This window comes from Drosophila erecta, unplaced genomic scaffold, assembly GCF_003286155.1.
Source record: "Drosophila erecta strain 14021-0224.00,06,07 unplaced genomic scaffold, DereRS2 tig00000055-arrow-pilon, whole genome shotgun sequence".
Taxonomy (NCBI): Eukaryota; Metazoa; Arthropoda; class Insecta; order Diptera; family Drosophilidae; genus Drosophila; species Drosophila erecta.
The window spans coordinates 11,856,414-11,879,369 of record NW_020825200.1 but is presented as its reverse complement, the minus strand read 5'-3'; the positions used below and the strand labels follow the sequence as shown (position 1 = coordinate 11,879,369).

Here is a 22,956-nt window from a genome sequence, read left to right as displayed (position 1 = left end):
CTTGGTGTAGGAAAAATAAATTTAAGCCAGATTAGGATAGATTAGGATAAACTATGTAAATGTAATGCTATTATTTTCTTTTAAATATTTTATGTGCTCTTCAAATCAACCATTTCCCAGTTTCGCATTACCACAAATTATGATAATTTGTACTTATCGTAAGCATCGCAATATAAATATTCCGCCTCTAGATCAGATCTCAGTTATTATACATTTCGGGAACGACAAAGTTTGCCCAAATTAACTGGGTGGAGTTCTCGTCCTTTTCCTATTAATGTGCAAATCCTTAAAGCATTTAGCTGTAGGAAGTCTTGAACGGTTTTGGGTTCAAGTTTTTCGTTTTATCCCTTTCCCAACCGAAGACGACCGCCAACTGTGCGAGGGCACAATTATTAGCACTTAGGCGACACATTCAGGCCTACTCTTCGTCCTGTGGCACTGTTGCCCTGGTTGCTCCCTCCACCGATCCTGTTCCGGTTCCCGATCCCGACCCCGATCCCGGTGCCAATGCCGATCCAGTTCCTCTGCCCGCGAGGGGGCACAACCCTTAAGGCAGCCGCACAAGTGTCGATGACACTTGGAGGGATTTTTTGGGTTGCTGCTCACCGCAGCCATTGCAACGTTGCACGTTTTGGGCCGTGTCAGGTACGAAGTAAAGGGGTTTCGTCCTGGCACGTCCTGGCAAACACTTAAGGCAAAGTTAAACGCTTCGAGTGCCGTATTTTTGTTTTTGTTTGCATGTTTCCCCCCTTAGCTTGCTCTGTTTTCTTCAATATACTGTGTACTCTGTTTTTTTTCTCCGTCTTAAGCCACAGCAGGAGATTTCTTCGTCCTTCGTCGGGTATTTCGTTTTTATTCGGAGCTGAGCCAAAAACCTAAATCAATACGAACTCCGTTTTAATTCGCTTAAATTGCCGGCAGGACATGCCAGGGATGCTTTGTGCGAAATCCCCGAAAGGATTGCGCTCCTTACTACGGCTCGGCGATTGTTTGCCCCGCTGTTGTCACAGCTCTAAGCGCTTTAATTTTGATTGCATTCGATTTGTTGTTGCTCTTGTTTTCGGCTACCCGTTCCCCCGAATGTTTGCACAACTCTTTGACAAATTCACAGGCTCACCATCGCAGGATCCCCTTCCACCAGCATCCCAGCATCCCAGCATCCTTGGCCTGCGCCTTCGGGCGTTTTTCGCAATCTTCTGGCGGGCACAAAAAAAGGAAAAGGATTAACTATTTAGGTTTTTATGTCCGTGTCAAGGAAGTAGCCGACTGAATGTCTGCCTCTGGCTTCCCTCCTGGCAGTGGTTCCTGTTCCCGCGCCTGTTGTTCCATCCTCCGGACGACGACTGCAATTGAGGCTGAAAATGTTTTGCCGTTTCGCAACGAGCTCATTTCATTTACAATTCTCCTGCTCTCGTTTTATTTTGGAGTTTAAAAAACTACTGTTGTGCTGTGTGACAGACAGCTCACAATGGCTTTCTCGAGAATTTTCAGCTAAGAGTCTATGTTGGGGGTTTTACAAAAAGCGTTTAGTTGGATTTTGTGGGTTTCGCAGGCCACAATAATCCTTAAGTTTTCAGATGCCTTCAGTTTTATCTGAGGGATAAGAAACAGTAGTTTTCTACTATTGTTGTGAGTTAAGAAATATTTTACTTCTGTTGAAAACTACTTAGGAAGCCGTAAACTTAATTGCTTTAATTTACCATAAAAATGTAGTCCCAAAACCAAAGAGGCCCACAGCACCAAAAATGCAACTGAAAACTAAGATTTTACCATACTTTATTGCCGCCGAACCTTTTCCTTTGAAAATGTGCGCATCCCTTTGCCCACTTACATCAGATCGATCGTCACAGATCATCAAATCGATCTAAGCCAATTACACAGGCAGCTGATTGAGTCTGAGCGATTGTGACTGTCTCGTAAATCAGAAGAGGAGGTGCGAGATCAGGGACAAAAGTCCAGACACATTTAAGCTAATTTGTTCTGACGTCGCCTGCGACGTGACGGGACTCGTGATTTCGTATTCCTGAGATGGAAGAGTTTCATCCTTCGAGGCAGTGGTGTATGTTTGTCGGGGCATTGTGAGTTGCGCATTGAGGGAGCGACAGTTTTGCGACAACAAACCGCCGACCCACTTTGGCATACAATGCCATCAGGATACAGAGGCGATGCAGGATAAAGAGGAGCAGCTCTGCATCGACTTCAATGTAGAGCAAAACTCATTTAGTAGCTGCCGCTGATGTTTACTATGTTATCCTTTTTATGCAGTCCGTAAACGGGGGCAGAGCCTACTTCTGGCCCATGAACATAATGGAGGAGCTGCAGCACATGGCGATTTCTCATTTGGCACACAGACATTTCATCAAATGTAGGACAGTCCCTGGAAGGCGAATGTGTCGCACATTGTTGCCTTTTGCCGCTGATAGATTACGCCTGCCGCAGGACATTCGAGCAGCTCTTGTGTGTGCGCAGGTGGCAAATCCTAGCTGGATGGAATAGGATAAGTCGCAGCACACACCAAGCGCTGACAGGCGACTAATTACTCGGCCGAGCAGAGCTAAAGGGATTTCAGCATTTACAGGATCAAAATCCGAAAATGGCCAGCATTCGCATACGGAACGGAACGGAATTCCCCGCATTTGGACAAGTCCATGAATGACAGCCGCTGTTTTACCTTAATTTTTTTTTTTTTTTTGGTTTACTGTTTGCAACGCAGCCTACCTGCCGGGACATAAATCCTGGCCTGACATTCTGTCAACGTCAATGCGGAAAAATCTTCTGGCATGCAACTGTAAGCCAAAATAGAGCACGCCCAGTTGTGGAAAAATAGCAAAGCGAAAACATTGAATCGATTGGTTTTAGAGGCAGATTAAAGAGATTAAATACCTCAAAAGGAAACTGGCTTAGAAATTTAAGAAATGGCAAATAATAATAACTTTAAAAAAGATTTTGTAACTTTATCCAATTATGCATTATTTTTAATTATGTCATAAAACGTACTTTATATACTTTTAAAACTGTGAAAAGAACATCAATCGATCTACATATGTACTTAGCACTCGATCCCTCTCGTATGTAGTGTACTTATTTCGATTCCCCTGTCAAACTAATCCGAAAGGCATGCAAATGAGGCCGAAGTACAATTGACAAATGGAATTAGGCTTTGATGGCCATTAAGTCCACTCAACGGTCAGTTGAGTAATCAATCAAACGCTCTGCAACTCGCCAACCCCTTTGGAACTGCGAATTGGGACGCCAGAGGACCGCTGGTCAACTGACTCACCGTCCAACTGTCCACCCCTGAAAAGCGTGCTGCACTTAAACTGTCTGCGCTTGCGCTTCGTCTAAAATCCCGCTCAGGATACGCGGCGCAGGATACGCGGCGCAGGACACGCGACTTGCGCAGTTCATTAAAATAAAATGCAAGTCGGGTAATGAGGAAAATGCAGCGTAATGAAATTAATGCGAGCACGCGAGAGAGTTATGGCGGGGGTTATGCATTGCTATATGACTATATGACTACGGTGCATTGATAGGGGAGATCCTGGACTGCCCGCTGCTCGGGCATGTGCAGTCCCGCCGACCAGGATGGTCATCCCTCCACTAAACCATTGAACCACTGAACCACTGGGCATTTGTCAAGTGCCGCGCTATTTTTTGCACCTTGACTTGCACGGCCCGCATAATTGGAACATTTTTGCTAAAAATGTTACCACTCAGCGTGCAGAAAGTGCACTCATTAGTTCTAGTTTGTTTAGCCAGGACAATGCTTCCGGCATGTATGTATGCAAAAAAAAAAATTATATATATAAACGGGAGCATTGAGTACATTTTATGGCCTATGGAAAGTGCCGGCTCTATGAAAATGTGGGCTTTGCATTTGCCTGCAATGAAAACCAAACACCGAAAAATCCCTCATACAATAAGCCCACACATAGGCCCCACAAAAAGTGGTGGCCAGCTTAGACAATCAAGGTGTCAAATAAAAATGTCAAGTTTATGGACCGCGCGGCGATCGCCACTAATCTGTCAACAAAGGTGAATCGAGGTATTTCCGGTTTCCGCAGCGAAGCCAACAGATCAACCCCTTTCTGTTGCATGGCTGTTGCGTGTCCTTGTTCCGGACTTACATACCCACGTACCAACCGACCAACTGACTGACTTACTGACCGGCGGATGAACTGGCGGACGGCAGGACGGCAGGACACGGCGATACGCCCCGGCAGGACGACGGACAGAAGTCCTTTGGCCGGCTGTCATAATTAAAATATGACGCGTGTCTCGTGCGCAGGACAATTGCACCGCGGGTAGTGGTATGTGTATCCTGGCAGTTGCCACTCAATTCGACACGCAAGCCAGCAGCAACAGAAGCCGCATAGCGACCTGGTCAATGGTTGAAATGGTTGAAATATGAATATGGCCATAGCCAGCCAGACTAGTACTAGTACTGTTCTCGGACCTTCGGTCATTGTCCTGCGACTGGGACAACTGCAGCAAATCGCTTATAGCATGCGCCAATTATACAGATTGTAAACGGAAATTGCCTCAAATCCAAAATTATAGTCTAGAAATGGGTCTAAGGAAATGGTTGCCATTTGTACGTGAAGGCAAGGAATGTCATGGCAATAATATATGCGGCAAAGGACAAAGTTGATTGTGGTAATTCAGATGTCGCCCGATTCGACAGGCCAAAGGAAGTAGGAAAGGTCATAATTGGACTTGCAAATGAGGTTGGTTCGTAAAATGACTGCAGAATACACGAATAAATATTTATAAAAAGTATATTCATCTCCTTAGGCGTCATTTACTTCACTTTGGAAAATGCCAAGTTCTTGAAAATATGGAATTTCTTTGCGCAAGCGATTAAACAAGCGATTCAATTATCCTGCCAACAAGTTATGACATCCTCTTTTATCCGGACTGTACGGAAACGAACCTCAAACACCAAGTGTGGCTATCACATTAAAGCATGCTCGAAACATCTCTGGTTAGAGATAACGATTTCTACGGCACACTTTCGGGGCATAAACAATTAGTTTGCATAATGCGTGTTTTACTTTCGAATTGAGTGGGACAAAGGACCTCTTGCGCTGGTCAAACGGCAGCTGTAATAATCATAACAAACCCGAAACAGACTCATCTGCATACGTTTTTATTCATCACTTTCACCGACGCTTTCCACACCAGCAGACCAGAGATGAGTTGCCTTCAATCCCGCTGCCCAACAGCTGCCGTACAACAGAAATCCAAATCCAAATCCAACCCAACCACCCAGGACCAGGCACTTTGAAGTAGGTGACGTTTGGGCAAACATTAAAGGGAAAGCGGATGATGCAATCGGGTTGGACGGATGCTGGGCAGTTGGGCTCGCTCGACGATGATGATTTTCCATAACTGCTGCGGTGGACATGAAATTTCATAACATCAAGATATGAGCTTTGAATTATCTCAGATCGCCCCAGGGGGATGAGCACGGCGATGGAACGTGTCTCTTTGATAAGTAAAAAAAAAAAGTATATAGAGCAAAAAATAAATAATTCCAAGGCAAAAACGTGCACTGCATTTGATAAGGATAAGCTGAGTTGTCAGGGGTTCCAACCCTTCCCCTGCTAATGAGCACACTTGAACGAGTCACGGCTGCATTGTTTGCCCAGTCCGCTAATGAAGAGCGGGAGCGTATTGGTACTGGTAGTGGTATCCGTTTGCAGGACTTGCATTGTCCTTCGGCGACAAAAGCGACGCATGTCCATCAAGTTAAATCACACAAAACGTTCGAGCGGGGGTTGCTGGGTTAGCAACCATTATGGGTCGCGAAATCCGAATCCCAAACCGGAACTCAACCCGCTCATCCAGTTGTCCTTTGTCCCGTTTTCGGATGCTTGCCCTAACTTTTGAAACGGACAGCTTTAAATGATGTTTTCCTCGTTTGGTGTTGCTGCATTTTTAATGCCGTGTAAACTTTATTGTTTAATTGCCTTTTTTGTGGGTTTTTCCTCCCCTGGCGATGCCACTTTCAATTTCAATTATTTTAATTACGCCGCGAGGGAATTTGTTCGTTTCGTGGATATAATTAACTAATTTCCAGCGATTTGTCAGTGGAACCCACAATTATACATTAGAGTGACTGGCCAAAAATGGGACACGCGTCATGTGTCCTGCGGACCGTGGTCGGGAAAACCTTTCTTGTGGCAGTTTTTCCTCCTTTTTTTTAGGGGTAAAAGTATCAATTGCATGTCCTTTTTTTAGTTTCCGGATCTCTGTATCTCAAAGCCTTATCGCATGTCCAAGAAGTCAACTGAAAAGCCGCAAGATGAATGCGTTCGTGTAAGGGGGTTGCATAATGTTCCTCTGATGTTCCGCAAGATCTTGACAGTGAAAAATTCGACGCAGAAACGATCCCCCGATCGCAGGCCTCATTTCGCTCAGCTATTTGATTGATTTGGCAAACAAATTTCCAGCATTTTGGCACAGAAAATTTCGCATTCTGGCTGGGGTTTTCGCATGAAAAATGGGTTTCCCTTTAGCTGAAATTGAAATTTCTTTTTTTTTTCGCAATTTGTTCGCAATTTTCATTGTTGATTTAGGTTACTGCGGGGTGGCTACGGGAAAATTGTAAATCGAGAATGGATTTCTTCTTAAATGGGGGGAATTGAATAATTTATCCAATTTATTACTGCTCAAAGATATATCAAGAGCAGCGTCTCACGAGTTAAATTAATTTCTTTCTTTTTCCTTCTTTCAGGTAAGCTCAATTGCATCAATTACTTATTCAGAGACTTTTAGTCATCTCGTGACTCACATCGTTTAGAAATTTGCAACTGATTTGCTAAAACTCTGATATCATTGGATGAACTGACTCAAAGGTTGTATTTATTGTATGAGATCACTAATTATCTGCAGCGAATTATACATCGCATAAAGTATTGTGTACTTACATAAATTCTGCGTAAAAATTATACTCCTAAGACAGCCGCGACAAATCCTCTGAAAACTGTATCTGCAAGACAGAAAAAAAAGGTGAACAACTTGGGATACTTTTCTGTCTTCGTAATGCGATCATAAAACCGTCATCTGATCTCACAACACCACATAAAAAATTCGAAAGAAAGAATGAGAATTCGCGTCAGAATGTCAGAATCATTTTTTCAATATTAAATTTTGCACGCCATTTAAAAATTGCATCCCCAAGATTGCAAACCTTGAGAGATCTGCCAAAAAAATTTGCAGTTACACCCCTCAAAATTGTTGGGCCAAAAAATAATAAAAGAGGAACGAAATTGAATTTATGTCCAAAAATATTGGAAACATTTTTATTTGATCTTCTTTCTTGGGAAATTCTTACCCCTACTTAGTTCGTTTTGCGCATTTGAACTTTGACCGTGTCCTGGAAAAGAAAAATCACTCGAGCGTGCCCTGATTTTGGTTAAGCCCACCAAGATCACCCTAAAAAACTGTACATGTGAAATTTTAATTAGTTTCCTTGCTATCGACATCTGAACAGGGAGAAATTGATTCGATGCAAGGAGAAATGGAATGGGTTATTCTGTTCGATAGGATAGCTTATTTAATAGTTGAAAGTATAGTATATAGACCTTTTCCTGGAACATGACTTACGAATACAGAATTAAATATCTGAGAATATAATAATAAGTATTTTAAACGAATTATTATTATAGCTGTTAGAATTAGGCGAATTAAAATTCCTTGCCCCCTGTTGTATTCCGCATGCATATTCATGATTTCACCCGATTCGTTACACTCAATTACCATTGGCCATATTCAATTATCATGCTCGCATCTAATTTTAGAAGCCTCTTTCGAATGCGAGTATGATGTATCACATATCGCGTCTTGCACAATATACTTTAATATTTAGCCCACTAAATCCCTCAACAAACAGTTTTAGAGAGATGTTTCGTGGTCTGTAAGAATTGTGATGCGTTGTTTACAGAAATAAGGCACAGAGCAAAAATAAGTAGCAATACAAAACAAACAAAAGGGCCAAAACAGCTCTTCCCCCACCCACTGACCCTGAATAAAAACAATTTATACATTTTACTCCCTCCGCGCACCTCCACTAAATCCTATACATATATGTTTCAGTTCAGTTGAGTTCAGTTGCTGGAAACTTGCGTCAGTTGTGCTCTTGCCGAATTTACGTGTGTAAATAATTGGGCTTTGCATATGAAAGCGAATATAATTTAATTGTTTCAAGAAACGCAAAAAGGCATACACTCACTTGCAATTTATAAGTATATCTTTTCATATTTCGGCTTCAATTGGCAGTGAGTCTTGTTCGTCTCCTCTTGGGAAAAATTGCCGCGAGGCAAAAAGAAGGGAAAATGGAGCAAACGATGGGAATTATATTTAATATTTGAATGGAGTTTGCACTTTAAACGGGGGAGCATAAAATAAATACCCTATGGAGGTGGGGACTCCCTAAGAATCTTAACGATTTTGATACATACAGTTTATACTTTGAGTTCTATCACACAGTAATGACACTCTAAAATAGTCGGTCTAATAAATATGAAATTGTTTTATTTTTATATGGCTTAGTTTTATATTCTTGTGTGAAACTTATAATCCTAATTCATACAATGTCTTACAAAATCTTGTGTGTCTATCGACGCACATTTTGAATTTTAAGAATTTATTTAATTAGTTCTGGCGTTTTTTAAAGAGTGTGTGGAAGTTGACCACTATTGAAACGAACATTTTTAGAAAATCTTTTTAGAAGCAGAAAATTGAATTTAGCTTTTTGCCTTAGGCAGCCCTCCGACTAAGATTTTCATTTTTTTGTACAAGGGCTCCTGGAGTTAAGAAGCTGCGAACGAAGTTTTGGGGTTGCCACACGGATACAGATACAGATGCTGCTGCTCCTTCAGCAGAGTTGCCTCATCCTCGCCGCCCCAGCGGTACTTAACATATTTGCATTAACAAGCGGACACTCGCACAGATACAGATACACATGCAGATACATATGCAGATACAGAGTAGATTCGAAATGTACATGTTTTTTAGGTATTCAGCATTCATATGTCTGCACTTGATGGAGCAGGGTTTTGGGATTTGGGGGCAAGCTGGTCTCCGCAGGCTGGGCCATTAAAATTATTGATTTTCTGCAGTCTGCAATTCTGCCCTTTGGCCAACACAGTTAACCCACCAATCCAATCCCACCGCCACTCCCCCATTTGCCGCCACATTTAAATTAATCAACTCAATTTGCGTAAAAGTGCATGGAAAGAGGCGGCGATGGAGCGTTGATTACATGAACAGACAGCGATGTCAACTTGAACGGAGGGGTTCTTTTTGCCTGCCTATAACCGTAACTCTTCTAACCCTAATAATTGTGTCATGTCTCAAGAAAAATCGCCGCTCTACTTTACCTTGGGCAATTTCATGGATTTCCGAACATTTTCGCTAATGTTTCTTTCACGCTTCATTATTACGGCTCGTAAAAAATTGGCAAATGCAGGATCCTGCCAAAACCAAGAGGAACATTTTTGAGAAAATTATGAATTATTAATTATGGCAAGGGTTTATGCAGGAGACCCCACTCCACCCCTCTTTGTGGCCCATGTCCAATGTGTAAGCGCATTTTGGCGTGAGAACTAATTCGTTCGTAATTGCAGCCGAGGAAAATGGAAAATGTGAGGCTGGCCCTGGGGTTAGAAACTGTAAATGACTTTCCATGCAAATTATGAAAATTATGAATACGAAATTAGCTTTGGATGATGAGCATTGAATGCAATTTGCCAACGACTACGAAGGGTTAAAAAAGATTCCTAATACTTTTGTAATCCTTTCCTGTAATTCTCTTAACTCTTTTTAAGAAAACATTTTGAGCACTGTTCTTTTATATAGAATTAAATTTGTTGAGGCGAAATATTTTATTCATATCCCTTGGTAAGAAAGATTACTCATTGGGAGACGTACGAGCGAAACATTCACTTGAGATTTTGGAACACATCATGAATCATCTTTCCGCCCACGCAAAGACATGTGTGAAGCGATTTGAGCAGACCCACTAAAAAAAGATCATAACACATTTATTTTCAATGGAAATGAGCCACAGTTCCATCTCTTATTTTTACGAAATCCTTAGCTATCTTGCTTGTCCCCTTTTTGCATAGTAAATCGGAATATTAAATAAAATCAAATGTACATCAAATGCACTCAACTAAATCAAACAAATGGGTTTTCATCCATCATGACAAATTGTATGCTTCCGCCTTTAACCCTACGAAGACCTCTTCTGCTTTTGGACGGGGAGGGTGTCAAAGTCACCACAATGAACTCAACTAAGCCCGGCAAATATTGGCCCAACAAGCTCCGAGTGGGTGGACCACTGCAAAAGTATCAAATTTCAGTGCTGGGGTGCAGGATTCGTGGCTTTCCACTGCCGCCGAGGGAAGCTTAATTTGTTTGCAGTCACAACTGGACAGGGTTGTAGTGCACAGAGTTGCTTTTCGACAAGGGATTCATAGCACATCAAACAAGTTGCAAATATATTCTGACGATTTTAGATAGGCAAAAAATTAAATTATTACTTTATCTAGCGATATTTGCAGAAAGTCAATCCAATCAAAGTTTAGTAGCCAAAGAAGCTTACATAAATGGTATCCTAACTAGGTTGTATTTATACCTTCGACTTTATTACGCAAATAAACTAATTTGAAATAAAACTGCATTTATGCGACTACACCCTTGGCCAAAACATTTGCAGGCAATTAAAAGCACTAACGAATTGCTCTTGTGTGAAAGGGGATCTGCGCAGCAGTGGGAGGAATCGGTGACACCCTAAAGTTACATCGACCATAGCACCCTCAGGTTCTAATTAGCCCGCGGCTGTTTGCGAAGGGGGAGCTAAAGTTGCCACTGTATTGCAACTTTTTAACCCTTAAAGCCCAAATAGCTGTTTTATTAATGTCATTTGAGTGGCACTTTTTTTTTTTGGTGGCATTTTATCTCGATGATTTCATTCGGGCCAAACGTAGCTGAACTGGGACAATTGAAATGGAAAGTGTCGCACATGCCGAAGGCCACAACTTGACCCACCCACAATTGCAACCCCCTGGCGAATGCGGTGCGTGTTTTACGTGCAACATTCTTCAATGAAATCTGGGCAAGTCGTCGACTCGCGAGGGGAAATCCCCGCGGGGTGCGACCCAGACGGACGCGCCCTTCTGCCGGGCGAGTTTTGCGTCGCAGGTTGATTAGAAATTTCATTAAAATTCCATAAAAAAAATGTACGTTCAGTAGCAGCCGCACCCAGCTTCGTCCCTCATTACACTAATAAATACAATGCTTTAATAACGAAAAGATACATTATTTATGGGCAGAACTTTCGGTCTAGACATTAAAGTTTATTTAGGTATACTTTGACATTTACTTTTTAAAATCATATCATAACTTAATATTTAAGATAGATTTAAGCTTATGTGATGTCACTAAAATATGATGTAGAGACTTTAACTGGCACAACATATATTTTTCTTATGCTTTTCCGACCTCCTGTGTATTACCCACAACTTTTTTTCAGTGCCTAGTTTTTCTCCGAGGGTGGTTTACATCTGAGGAACCACCCAACCACCCAAGTTCCTCTGCAATCGCGTGCGATGTCTTGCTGTCAATGGCTGTACCCCCCACACTTTACTCCACCAAACTCCCACTTCCTCTGCTGATTTGTATTTCAATGTCGCTTGCCGCTGATGTCGTCTAATTAAGTCGCGAAGTGTGTCCCTGCTTGGGATTCGGATCGGGTTGTTTAGTCGGTTTTTAGGATGGTTTGATGGTCCCCGTAAAGTGCGGAGTGTGGCCCCGATAAGTGAGTCGAGCAAAAGTGGCGAGCGTGTCCAATTATCGAGCATATAATGCAGTTCACGTGTCGCTGGCTGCTCGGGACTCGCATTTTTAGGGCAATCTGTGCGGGTACAATGGTGGAGATGTTATCTGAAAGCAAACTGCAGTTTGTTGCTCAACAAAAGGTTATAATTTATATTGGTTTATCGCCGGGTTCGCTTAGCTTTCGCTAAACTGGGGCAACACGGTTGAGCTTGGGGATGATACTAAGACCTTGCTTATTGCTATGGATTGCCAAAGATAATATGGTTCATAATCCTGGCGGAAGTTTGGATACGAAACTACATATATGCAATTTTATGCATGCCATACTTCACTTACACCTGATTGCTATTACCGAAATTGCACTGACCAACCAATCTGCCCGGCAGCCTCATCTAAATTTCGATCGACAGCTTGTGCATTCGCACATTGCATAAAACAACAATCGACAATTATTGTGCATAATAAAATACGGTGAGCACATGGTTGATACGGTGAATCCCCGCCAGCATCTCGCTCTATAGGAAGTGAATTGGCATCATAACAAAAACAAGACGAGGTGCCCCAAGCGGCCCACTAACCGAAACCCCAACTAAAAACAATAGCAACAAAGCGCTGTCTGCACAGTTTTCCACGCGGCGGAAGCGTAATGGAAATGGCGGTGGAAATATAGGTGGAGATGAGGTGGGGATGGGTGGTGGAACTGCATCAGTATCCCCCAAGCAGCACTATCTCTGACTTCAGCTAAATGTTTATTATTGCATTTTGATTTCCGTATGATGTTTTTCTTATAGCCACTCTTTTGCGTCACCGCTTCTCTCTTCGAGGCTCTCTTTTGCGTCATCAACCCCAAAGTGGAAAACAGTCTGCTTTTCCACTCTCTCTTAAACAGTTTACATTGCCCTGTTACTGTTAAACGTATCCGATTTACTGCTGTTGATATTGATATGCAGCTTTTTACATAGCCTATCGTAGATCGTGGTTTGTTGGACAATATTAAATAAGCTTGGCCTTATCTTTGAGTGTGTTTTATGATACCCCTGGCAATGTAAACAAGTGTGTATTTTTAAACGCACTCAATTAGTCACAAATTGCGTTGCAGCCAAATTTTGAATAGGCGGTACTCGTTAAGGTGCAAGGTATATGGCACTAAAATTATTGAGCAAGTATAGCCCTACAATCGAGAGTAGACTCGCTCTTGATTTGTTTCAGTTTTGTTTTTGCATTGAGGATTTAATAAATTAAATGTTTTACGACAACAAAGGCAATCAAAATTTTAAAATATCTAGCTCATATATAATTTACAGATATAATGTCTCAAGAGATGTATTCATATTTTAGATTGTGACATACTTTAGGAAGTGGGCAAAGAAAATTATAAAAAGCGTTCTGAAATGTATTTTTTATATGCCGATTAACGTCGCAAAGTCACTGGACGGCTTCCGGAAGCAGTGGTGTTGTGTTTCCTTGAGTATCTGCAACAAGCTGTCGGGGAATGGGTAACCTGGCTCCCTAAACCACTTGGTTTACCTGCTGATTACCTCTGCAGCTGCTAACAGCACGTGGCAACAGGCCAGCTACAGCGCAGCAACAGCTGCTGTGGGCCAACAGAGCGCTGTTATTCGTTAACCCTCCACCAGTGGCAGTTCGCTGGGTTGGAGAGCCCCTCGCATTCAGTTGTGTTTCGACCAGCAACCGATGTAGACGCACCGCACGGATACTCGATCTGTCAGTTTAGTCTGCGTTAGGGCCCTCGCGTAGTTTTTCGCGTAATTTTTTCGGATTCGCAATTTGTTTGGATACTTGATGAAATAACATCAGTTGGATCGTATATAACCCAAAGCGGCAGCAAATTGATGTCAGTTGTATAAATACCACAATGAAACAGACATATACATGAAGAGTTTTTGTGCTTTCATTGCAAAGTGACCGAGTGTGTTAGTCACCATACAGTTTATTTATGTGCTAAAATGCAAATTGAAAATCACAAGACCAAACAAGTTACTAAAATGTGGCAGAGGAAGCCAATAAGTGCGAATAAAAATAAATAAATACGCGAAGCGCAGCAAAACCAAGGCGCACAAAAAGGATTACACCAGATAAATAACACTGAAGCGGCGTAAAAATAGCACAAACGCAAAAACACTTTTCATTGCCAACACGCCAACAGAAAGCAGCAGCAACAAGAACTAAAACAACAGGGCCCAGAAAAGCCGCCCAGAGCAACAGTTAACACAGCAGCAACATGTTGGCGGTAAAGAACTTCTTCCTGCCGGAGAGGGCCAAAGCTCCGGAGACTCCACAACGATTCTCCCGGATGCCGGAGGCCTTTCTCCGCTCCATTCGGCGACGATCCCTGAGGGTCAAGAGGGCCAAGAGTCTGGTGGTGCCCGATCGCAGCGAGAAACGTAAATCAGGTGAGGTACAGTGTCGATGTGAAGCGACCAAGAAAAGCAGCGACAAAATCTGCAATTGAAACTTAAATAGCTTTAATATCTAACACCTGCTTCATTCGATGTTGTCACCAGTCAACTGTTTTTCCCACAGTACCACCTAAAGTAATGCCCTTTTGCAGACCTTGCCACCTAATCACCATTAACCGAAACTAAGCGTTTCTCACGCGTTTATTTCGCCACTCGTGGTCATTAAAATATTGGATAATTAGTTTATTACAACTAAAAAATCATTTAACTTTTTATGCAATGTCGTTAATTGCCTCAGCCGAAATGAGAAAAATCATAAACCAGTGGCCTTGCGCCTTGCACAGGTCATCTTATTAGCATTGAATGTGCAACACTCGAAATAAACTTTTGCCTAACTCTATTAGAGTGTACAAAAAATAGAGGAAAAAGTAAAAACCTTTTGAATATGGCACATCGCGTGTCATGTGTCAAAGTGTGAGGCAAACTTTGGCTGTTGTAATCAGCCAGCGCGAAAATAATGCAATTTGGCATAGTTTCACTCCGATACTTCCTCAGTTCCGACCCAAGTTTTGGGCTTTATGATGCCAAAGTTATGACAGCATTATGTCTTATTTGCATGCCTTTTTGCATGCAAATGGAAATTACATGCAAACAAAAGTTTGCCAAACTTCTTTGTTTCTATCAAAAGCTGTCGAAGTGAAAGGTCAATAAAATGTGGAGAGCGAAAGTTAGGGTGTTCATACAAAAGGGAAGAGGAGGTCCATGTTTTGTAACATTGACTCACATTCGAATTGTTCGGCATTGACTTTCAGTAGCCGTGACAACCGAACGACGAAAGTTTGTCTACCCGTCACTTTGGCACCTTAGGTACTTTGGCATGCAATTATCGATTCTCGAAAAATGCGGGTCCAAGAAGCCAAACGACGGCAGCATTGACACACTGCAATCAATGCCACCTAATGACGTCAATCGGTGGCAGGATGGGTGGGAAGGTGCCAAGTACCCTCTTTCCTCTTATCGCGCATATCCATCAGTTGGCTAGTTAAGTATCTGCCACATGGCGGGGCTCAAAGTTGGGATACAAGCTAAAGAAGCTGCTTCGGCCAATGGGGCTGTGGAAAATGTGTCAACTGGTTCTTGCCACCAGAGATCTGGGCAAGAGATTACGCTGATTGATCTGCAGGAGATTATACACTTTTATACATCACCCGTTGTTCAGGCAATGAATCACAGCATATATAAACACTTCTGCGGTAGACTAACAGCCATAAAAGCTTACAAAAATAAACATTTATGCACATTTTTTGAACTGCTAATGTCTTACAATACAAAATTCTGGAAACTTTTTTCACCATAAATTTCCAATCTTTTTATACACATTGCATCACTTTTTCTTTTTGCTATGCATTTTGCGATGGCTCACCAATATCGAAATTACTTCGTCATGTTTTGATACTTGCTTTCCTCATTCCCTGGAAAACGCATAGCATGAGTAAAGTTAAGTTGTGTTCTATCCCTTTTCCGATCATTTTCTATTTTTAACGCTGAATGATTATTTCTTCGCCCCATTGCAATTTTTCATGCTGCAACGCATTCCTGCATGTGTGTGCAGATATTTCCCCTGATCGCCTCATTAATTTCCACTCAAATTGCAAATTCCATTCGGAATCCCATTACTGTCGAGTGTTTCAGCTTGTTCTATTATTTCGTGTGTATTTTTTTTGCTGCCCCTATTGGAGCCCCAAGTCGCGCCATGTATTGATAAGATAAGGAGTGGACGGTCTATTCTATATACGAGTATATGATGTATAAATAGTTAAATGTGTTCCCATTGATTTCCGTTCATTCAGTTTGTTTAATTAAAAAGAGTCCCTAACCTATCCCCCCCAACTGATATGTTTTGCAGCTGAGATAAGTGTGGAATATAAAATACCTGAGATCTAGAGATATTGAAGCCCCGTGCTCCGATTTCCTATTCAACTGACAGCTCTGTGACTTTTCAAAGACCTTGACAGCCTTTCGGTTTTTTGTTATTTTCCCCCCTTTTGTTTGCTCGAAAGTCCCCAAAGTATCACGTCAAACAGATCTATAGTAGAAGTTGTATGGGGGACTATCGCAATTTCCAAGACATTTTAATAGGCAAATCTCTTGGCGTTCTGAGTACAAACTGTTCCACGCAACACTTTTAATGCTTTGTATATTTTTTATTTATTTGGCTTCTTCCCCTGTTTTTGTATACTTAAACTTTTTATTTCTTTAGCCGCTCGTGCACTCAACGCTTAAACAAGATAAATAAAGAGTCAACAACAGGAGCGAAATAATACTCTTAACACATTCTGTGCGAATAGCAAATATAGCCTACGAAATTTAGAATATATCTACGAAAATATAGAACACATATGATTAAAATTAAAGCGCAATTGTATTTGCTGTGGGCAAACATGAGTGTGTGAACGGGTTTGCAGCGATCTAAACATATAGTATCTGCAAACTGTATCTACCCGGAGATGGTAATCATTTTGATGAGATCATGGCTCGTTTGCTTTCGCGACTGGGACAACTGACCCCTACTTGCGTGTAGATTTTTGTGGGAAAGTATAGTTGCTGGGCTTAATCTGGTCAAAGAAAGTATTCAATTATTTTGTACTTTGATGACAGCACAATTATTTCGATTTACGACCCACATGTTGACCTTTTGCAATGCGGAAACTCTCACGCGTGCCCTTAATTAGTTGCCTCAAGTTGTGAGTTTAATGAGTGACGAAGTCTGTCTCGGCATTTGCCAGTTGAATTAATGATCCGCCCACCTTAATTAACCAACCGCCCACTAACCAAACTTAGATCAGCATTTGGCAAACCTTAAAAGGCAACTCGCAGAGTCGCGCGACTTTTGGTTTTATCTCCGATTTTGGTCGGAACCACAAGTTGAGTCATCGGCGCATGGCTTGGATTAAGTATTATTGTTAGAAGTGTCACTCTTGGTTGGTGTCAATCATGGAGAGACTCTCGAGTTCGTCGATCGGCTATAGGTTCGGCACACCATTAATCATTCTCCACTTCACGGTCACCAGCCAAATGGGATGCTACTCTTTATATGGTCTTCTCTCTAAATGGTGGTAAACATATTTCTTATTTTACAGCCGTAACGCACGCGCCACCTTTCAAAATGCACCTTTTCTTATTCGGTATCTTTTTTAACTGCCCTATACGCCTTATAATTATCTAACGAATTTTCCTCTTCACTTTCCTCATTGTCTTTGAAAAGTGAAACCTTTCGCTAACGTGTAATTAATGAAATTTTATGATCTCGCAGTAATCATAAAGATATGATAATTTCTTGGCGTATCTCGTTTTATGATGTCTCTATCTTCGATGTTAATATCGTATTATTAATAGTTGAAAATTCAAACAAGTCATGGTTTCGGTTGGTCAGCCGGGGCAGATGGAAATGGTTATAGTTCTTAAGATTCTTAAAGTTAGACTGTTTAAGCAACTTGCTGCTTCTAACTTTTTGCTTCCCAAGATCACTTCGAGTGGAACCTAATAAAATACTTCCTCTTCACTTTTTCATAGCTAATTTCGAATTATCAACTAAATTTGTTGATCATTCTTAAGCCTGGGAAAACTAGAACCTACACACAGGCTTTCAACCATGACGAAATGCATCCAATCCAATCCAACTTCAGAAACAAAAACATTCCCAGCATTTAAAGCATTTAAATTTATTTCGACACTTCTTACGGCAATAGCCCGAAATAAATTTGCGTATTTTCAATTAAATCATAAGGAAGACCCCTGTCTCAAGAAAACCTGTCAAATGCCACAGTGAAAACGGGGGGAAATTTGAATGCATTTGCCAGTAATGAGAAAATAGCAGGAAAAATATGCAAATTAGATGAAAACCGACACGTTTCGAACGCCGCTTCCGCATCAAACAGTGGGACACTTGTTGGGAAAACAAAAATACCTATCTATCCACCACCAAAATGCGTTAGTCGTTGGAGGAGTTTTCTCCCCATACACAGTTGGAAACGGAAAGATAGAAAAGGCGGCAGGTTTATTGGTCAAACTCCATTCAGAATGCAAAGTGTATCTAAACATAACGATCGAAAATTGAATTTTGAATAGCAGGTGACCATAGAGGGATTGCATTTTCGCTTTGCCTTGTCCGGCCCTTTGTTTTTCACAAATCCCAAAAGCCCCATTCAAAACCTACGCTTTACGGGGTGATTTTTCCTATATGGCAAACGCATTCAGCAGCGGAAGTTCTTATTTAGGTTTTGTGCCCGCTTCGCTTCAATCTAAGGTTTAATGCCCATTGAAATTCTAATGTGGCGTTGACACCGCCAAATTGTTGATGGTGTTGGGGGCGCTCGTCGGTCCCTTCTGCTTATTCGAAATAATAATGAAATTCCAACATAATTTTTACAATGGCAATTCCAAGGCTGCTATGTTTGTGTGTGTCGCCGATCATTAAGTTTACCATTGTACATCCCGATTCGGAGGTGTGCCCTTCATTATTGCATTGATTTCCTCTTGGCCTGGCCGAAAGTTCAGTCACACTCAAGTGATTCTCTTCTCGGGAACTTACGTGAATCTTACATAACCGGTTCAGGTTTTTTGCCTTTCGTATTTTCCCCATGTTATTCGCATTTTCGGTTGCCTTGTGGGTAGTTATGATCTGTCTGAAAAGTTATCTCTACACTATCCTACTATTTGCTGCGGGTTTTCTCACAAGATCGCAATCGTATCAGTCATAAAGTATGCGGTTTATTAAAGGTTTAATATGTGGGATATGGTTATAGAAAGATGGTTCAGGGGTAGCGATATTATAGACATAATTTGTACCTATAGAGGTTTGTTAATGGCCCGAAAGAATGTTGATTATTGATTTGTTAATCCTAGTAAAGGAAACCACTGAGATTTCCTACAGCTACTCGACAAACTTGAAGTATTTTGTGCACATTAGCTACAATTTTCCACAGAAACTTAAGCCTGCCGCCTAGTGTAATTCTATAGCCTTCTCGTACGAAGTATTGCATTGGCGTCTGACTGATAGCAGTGAGTTTCCACCAGTTGGTGTATCTTGGCAGGAACACAAACAACTTAGCTTATGGCCAGTAAAGTCAATGAACCGCAGAAAGGCAGTGGGACAAGGAGACTCAGATCGCTAAAAACCCACGGGTAAAAACTAGACGAATTTAATTTAATTCAGTTGGACAGGAAAAATGCTGGCAAATTTGTTGCATTCTAGTAAGGTCTGCGAACGCACACGTTGTCTGTTTGGGTGAATCCTTCGGCCAGGACACTCACACTCTTGAGCACCCAAAAACAGCCATAAATAAGATTGTAATGGATGGTAGCCTCGTGCGAAACAATGGTCATCATAATTTTTTTTGCTCTGCAAGAAAAGATGTAAACGAGCCACTCGCACAATGGCAGATGAGATGAGATTTCTAGGTAAAACTGGCCAACAGCAAACTACCGCTAAGGAGGCTGCTAGAAAGGAGCGAGAAATAGCTCGTGTAGAACGTGGAAAAGTAAAAGTAAGCAATTTAATAATTTGTTGCGCCTGAGCGGCTAGGAAAGCGGAAAAGAAAAGGAAAAAGTCAGCTGGTCAGTTGGTCAGTAGTCGGAGATCGGAGATCGGAGTTGGCAGTGGATCGTGGAATATTATTGGCCAGCTGCCTTTTCTCTAATGAGGCGCCTGACCATTCCGAATCGATTTAATTGAAGCGATATTTATGGGACACAAATGGCATACGAAAATCGCTGTTTCCACTCCATAAGAAGTTTTTATTCGCCCATGCTCTTTAAGCAAATCCAAACCGCAAAAGGAAAACCTCAAAGTCGCAGGACAATCAAATGCTCATCATTGAAATGCACACCGCATAAATATTAAACACAAATACGACTCCAATTTTATATTATTTGATTTTACGATCGACCATCAGCCCAGGAGCAGCTGACAACGGAAATCCCAGGAAAAATGCCATTTCCCATTGCACTTTCCTTTCATTTTTTCCATGCTTTCTTCCTCGGATTTTGCCCGTCCATTGTCTTCGGGACTGACACTTCATAAATATGTCATATTTAATAGAGTACAGTGAGCTACCGAGCCAACGGCAGAGTAAGTGAAAGAAGCCACCACCAAGAGATGGTGTCCTGCATGTCCTTGGGCGATCTCACTTGCTTTCTCCTCCTCTCTCATTGTCAACTTTGATTGACTCGCACGAGCTCAAAAAATTCTTCAGCCGGGTGTCTTTTTTTGCGCTGTTTTTGATTGAAAAAAACATAGTTTTTTGGGGTGGCGGGTAAATTATTTTTTTGGGAAAAGTGAAAAGAAAGAATATCATATTTTCTCCGATCATCGTAAGATGATCTTGGGACAGAGTCGTGTCGTAAATTTGACATTTAATCGTTTTGGGATGGGAAAAGAAAAATTTACATTTCCTTAAACCCTCCATAGAAGTCGGAAAGTTCGTCATGATTCTATTCTTTTTTAGTAAGCCTTATTGGGTAAGGTTAAACTATCCGCTCTGATGTCATAAACAAGATTCCCCAATTCAAATGAAAAGTTTACGCTACAGATTAGATTGTGTTTGATAAGATTAATTTGGCGAAGTGACACAGGGAACAAGAAAGTATTTTCCGGTGATGGTATATTATTTAAACTCTGTACTTATGAATAATAACTTCTCTGGAAACGCTTTTTCCATTAAAAAAGAAAATAAAATGCATAACCAGCTAATGGCTTCGCAAGTTCAACTTTTGTATAGGAAACTGATTCTACAAATACCTGAAGGCTGATAAGACTTTACTGTGTACTCTGTACTTCCCTCATTGTGAGGTTTTTAACTGCTGAACGATAAGAAATCATAGCTTACAGCCAAGTGATTTTTCCCTTATTTACTTTCTGCTATTTTTTTATTATTTTACTGCCTCGTGTTTTGCAATTTACTCTTCCTGTGCCCGCATGATAAATGAGTTTCAACACAGAAATAAATTCAATTCGGCACCAAAACTGATAAACGACCCGAAAATGAAAAAGGCCAACGAAAAAAGCGTCAAGAAAGACATCGCCCATGCCTATTCACTTATTTTTTGGAAGAAAATGGGAACAAGTTTGCCGAGAAGTAAAAATGGAGTACGCGACTTAGAAATTGGCACCAAGATGCTTCATTACCTGAGTACATAAATCTCTCAGCCAATGACAGCCTCCTAAGCAGAGCATCCTTAAGGGATTGCAGATGCAAAAAGGATCGCGTTTAACCCTTTCCCATGCCCGGGGCGTGGTCTTTTGAGTGTGGGCTTAACCTTCAACAGTGTTTGGACAGCGAATTGAATGAAATTGCCTGCTCCTCAATCTAATTTATCAAAATCCAACACATGTTCCATTTCGAAAAGATCTTACGCTCAAGCAAACGAGAGATCAGCCATCTGCTCGTCTGTTTGTTTGAATGTTCGCGCATTTGCTAATGATCCGTGAATTTCTGTGTCAATTTCAATTGGTTTCCTCTGGATTTCTGGGCGATGAAGTCATACATATATTGTTCTTCGCCGCCTCCCACTAGTATATGCATACACGTGACACTGGGCGAATGTATCTGACGGATACGGTTTCGGATACAGACCCATCTCATCCCATTCCATCTCAGGTTGCGTGACGCCGATGATGATGCCCCACGGCGAACCTTGAAGTGTCGCAATCATTCGTGCAGAACTTTTCTATGGGTCTGCTATTTGTGGAAGACAGCAGTTGGATGAAATGTGTGCCATCGCCAGATCCTCAGGTGTACAAGTTATTGTTTGTTTGTTTTGACTTGCAATTAATTGCTAAATGTAACTGTGTAGCTTAAACAAATAAGTTGTTTACCAAAGTTCAGGTTTAATGCGCTTCAAGAATGCAGTAAACAAATACACCAAAATGATTAACTTAAACATTTTTCTGGCAAATACATGTATCTTAAATATGGTCTGTTAGACATTCATTCGCTGAACCTTTCACTTTGTGTATTCCTTATTTAAGTCACCTTTTCCTGTCTGCAATATCCTCCTCCTTCGCCAGTTCCCCGGGTAATCTTGTTTGTGCGATCGCCCTTTTTGCCTCGATTCATTTGTGGGCTTTGCTAATTTTCTTTGCCTTTTGTTGGGTCGACAGCAGCAGAGGATCGGCTGGAATCGAAATCGGAATCGGAAAGGAAAAACCAATTCTTGTGCAGGCTACTTTTTGCTGGTTGCTGCCAGCAACTTTGCCACCAGTCGCCGTGATCTTCTTTCACTGATCTCTGGGCAAATACAAACGGCGTTCGGGACAAAAAGAAAGTAAATCTGGTTTTTGGAGCAGATGTGCAGAATGCACAGAATGGACGGAGAACTATGGAAACGCCAACACCGAGAAGCTGGAGTCGGGGATCCTGAGATTTATTGCCAGATCTCTGGGACTGGACACTGTCGTCGGGGTCAGCCTACCTAAATATTATCGTAGGTTTCTAGTGGGCCAATGCAAATAGGCAGCTCGTATATGTATGGGATATGTATCCCAAAGATCTCCACCTCGCTATCGCTATTCATAATTCCATGAAAGGCGAGGCAAATGGGAAAATATTCCATTATTATGGTTATGGCTTATTAAAATCACATTATTTGACCATTTACGGGCATGGCCAATGTATCAAAACATCCGTGG

At 41.5% G+C, this 22,956-nt stretch overlaps 1 protein-coding gene across 2 annotated transcripts in view; it reads left to right on the top strand.

Moving 5' to 3' along the window:
• Nucleotides 1–22,956, top strand: part of LOC6540778 (centaurin-gamma-1A) — a 53,611-nt gene that overhangs the window by 20,837 nt on the left and 9,818 nt on the right. Inside the window, exon 1 of one of the 2 annotated variants that reach the window (XM_001969524.3) lies at nt 13,491–14,261. The exons of the other annotated variant lie outside the window; for it this stretch is intronic. Within the exon in view, the coding sequence (XP_001969560.1) occupies nt 14,090–14,261 (172 nt within the window). The 5' untranslated portion in view covers nt 13,491–14,089. Of the gene's footprint in view, nt 1–13,490; nt 14,262–22,956 lie in introns of those variants that run through there. 2 annotated transcript variants of the gene reach the window in all.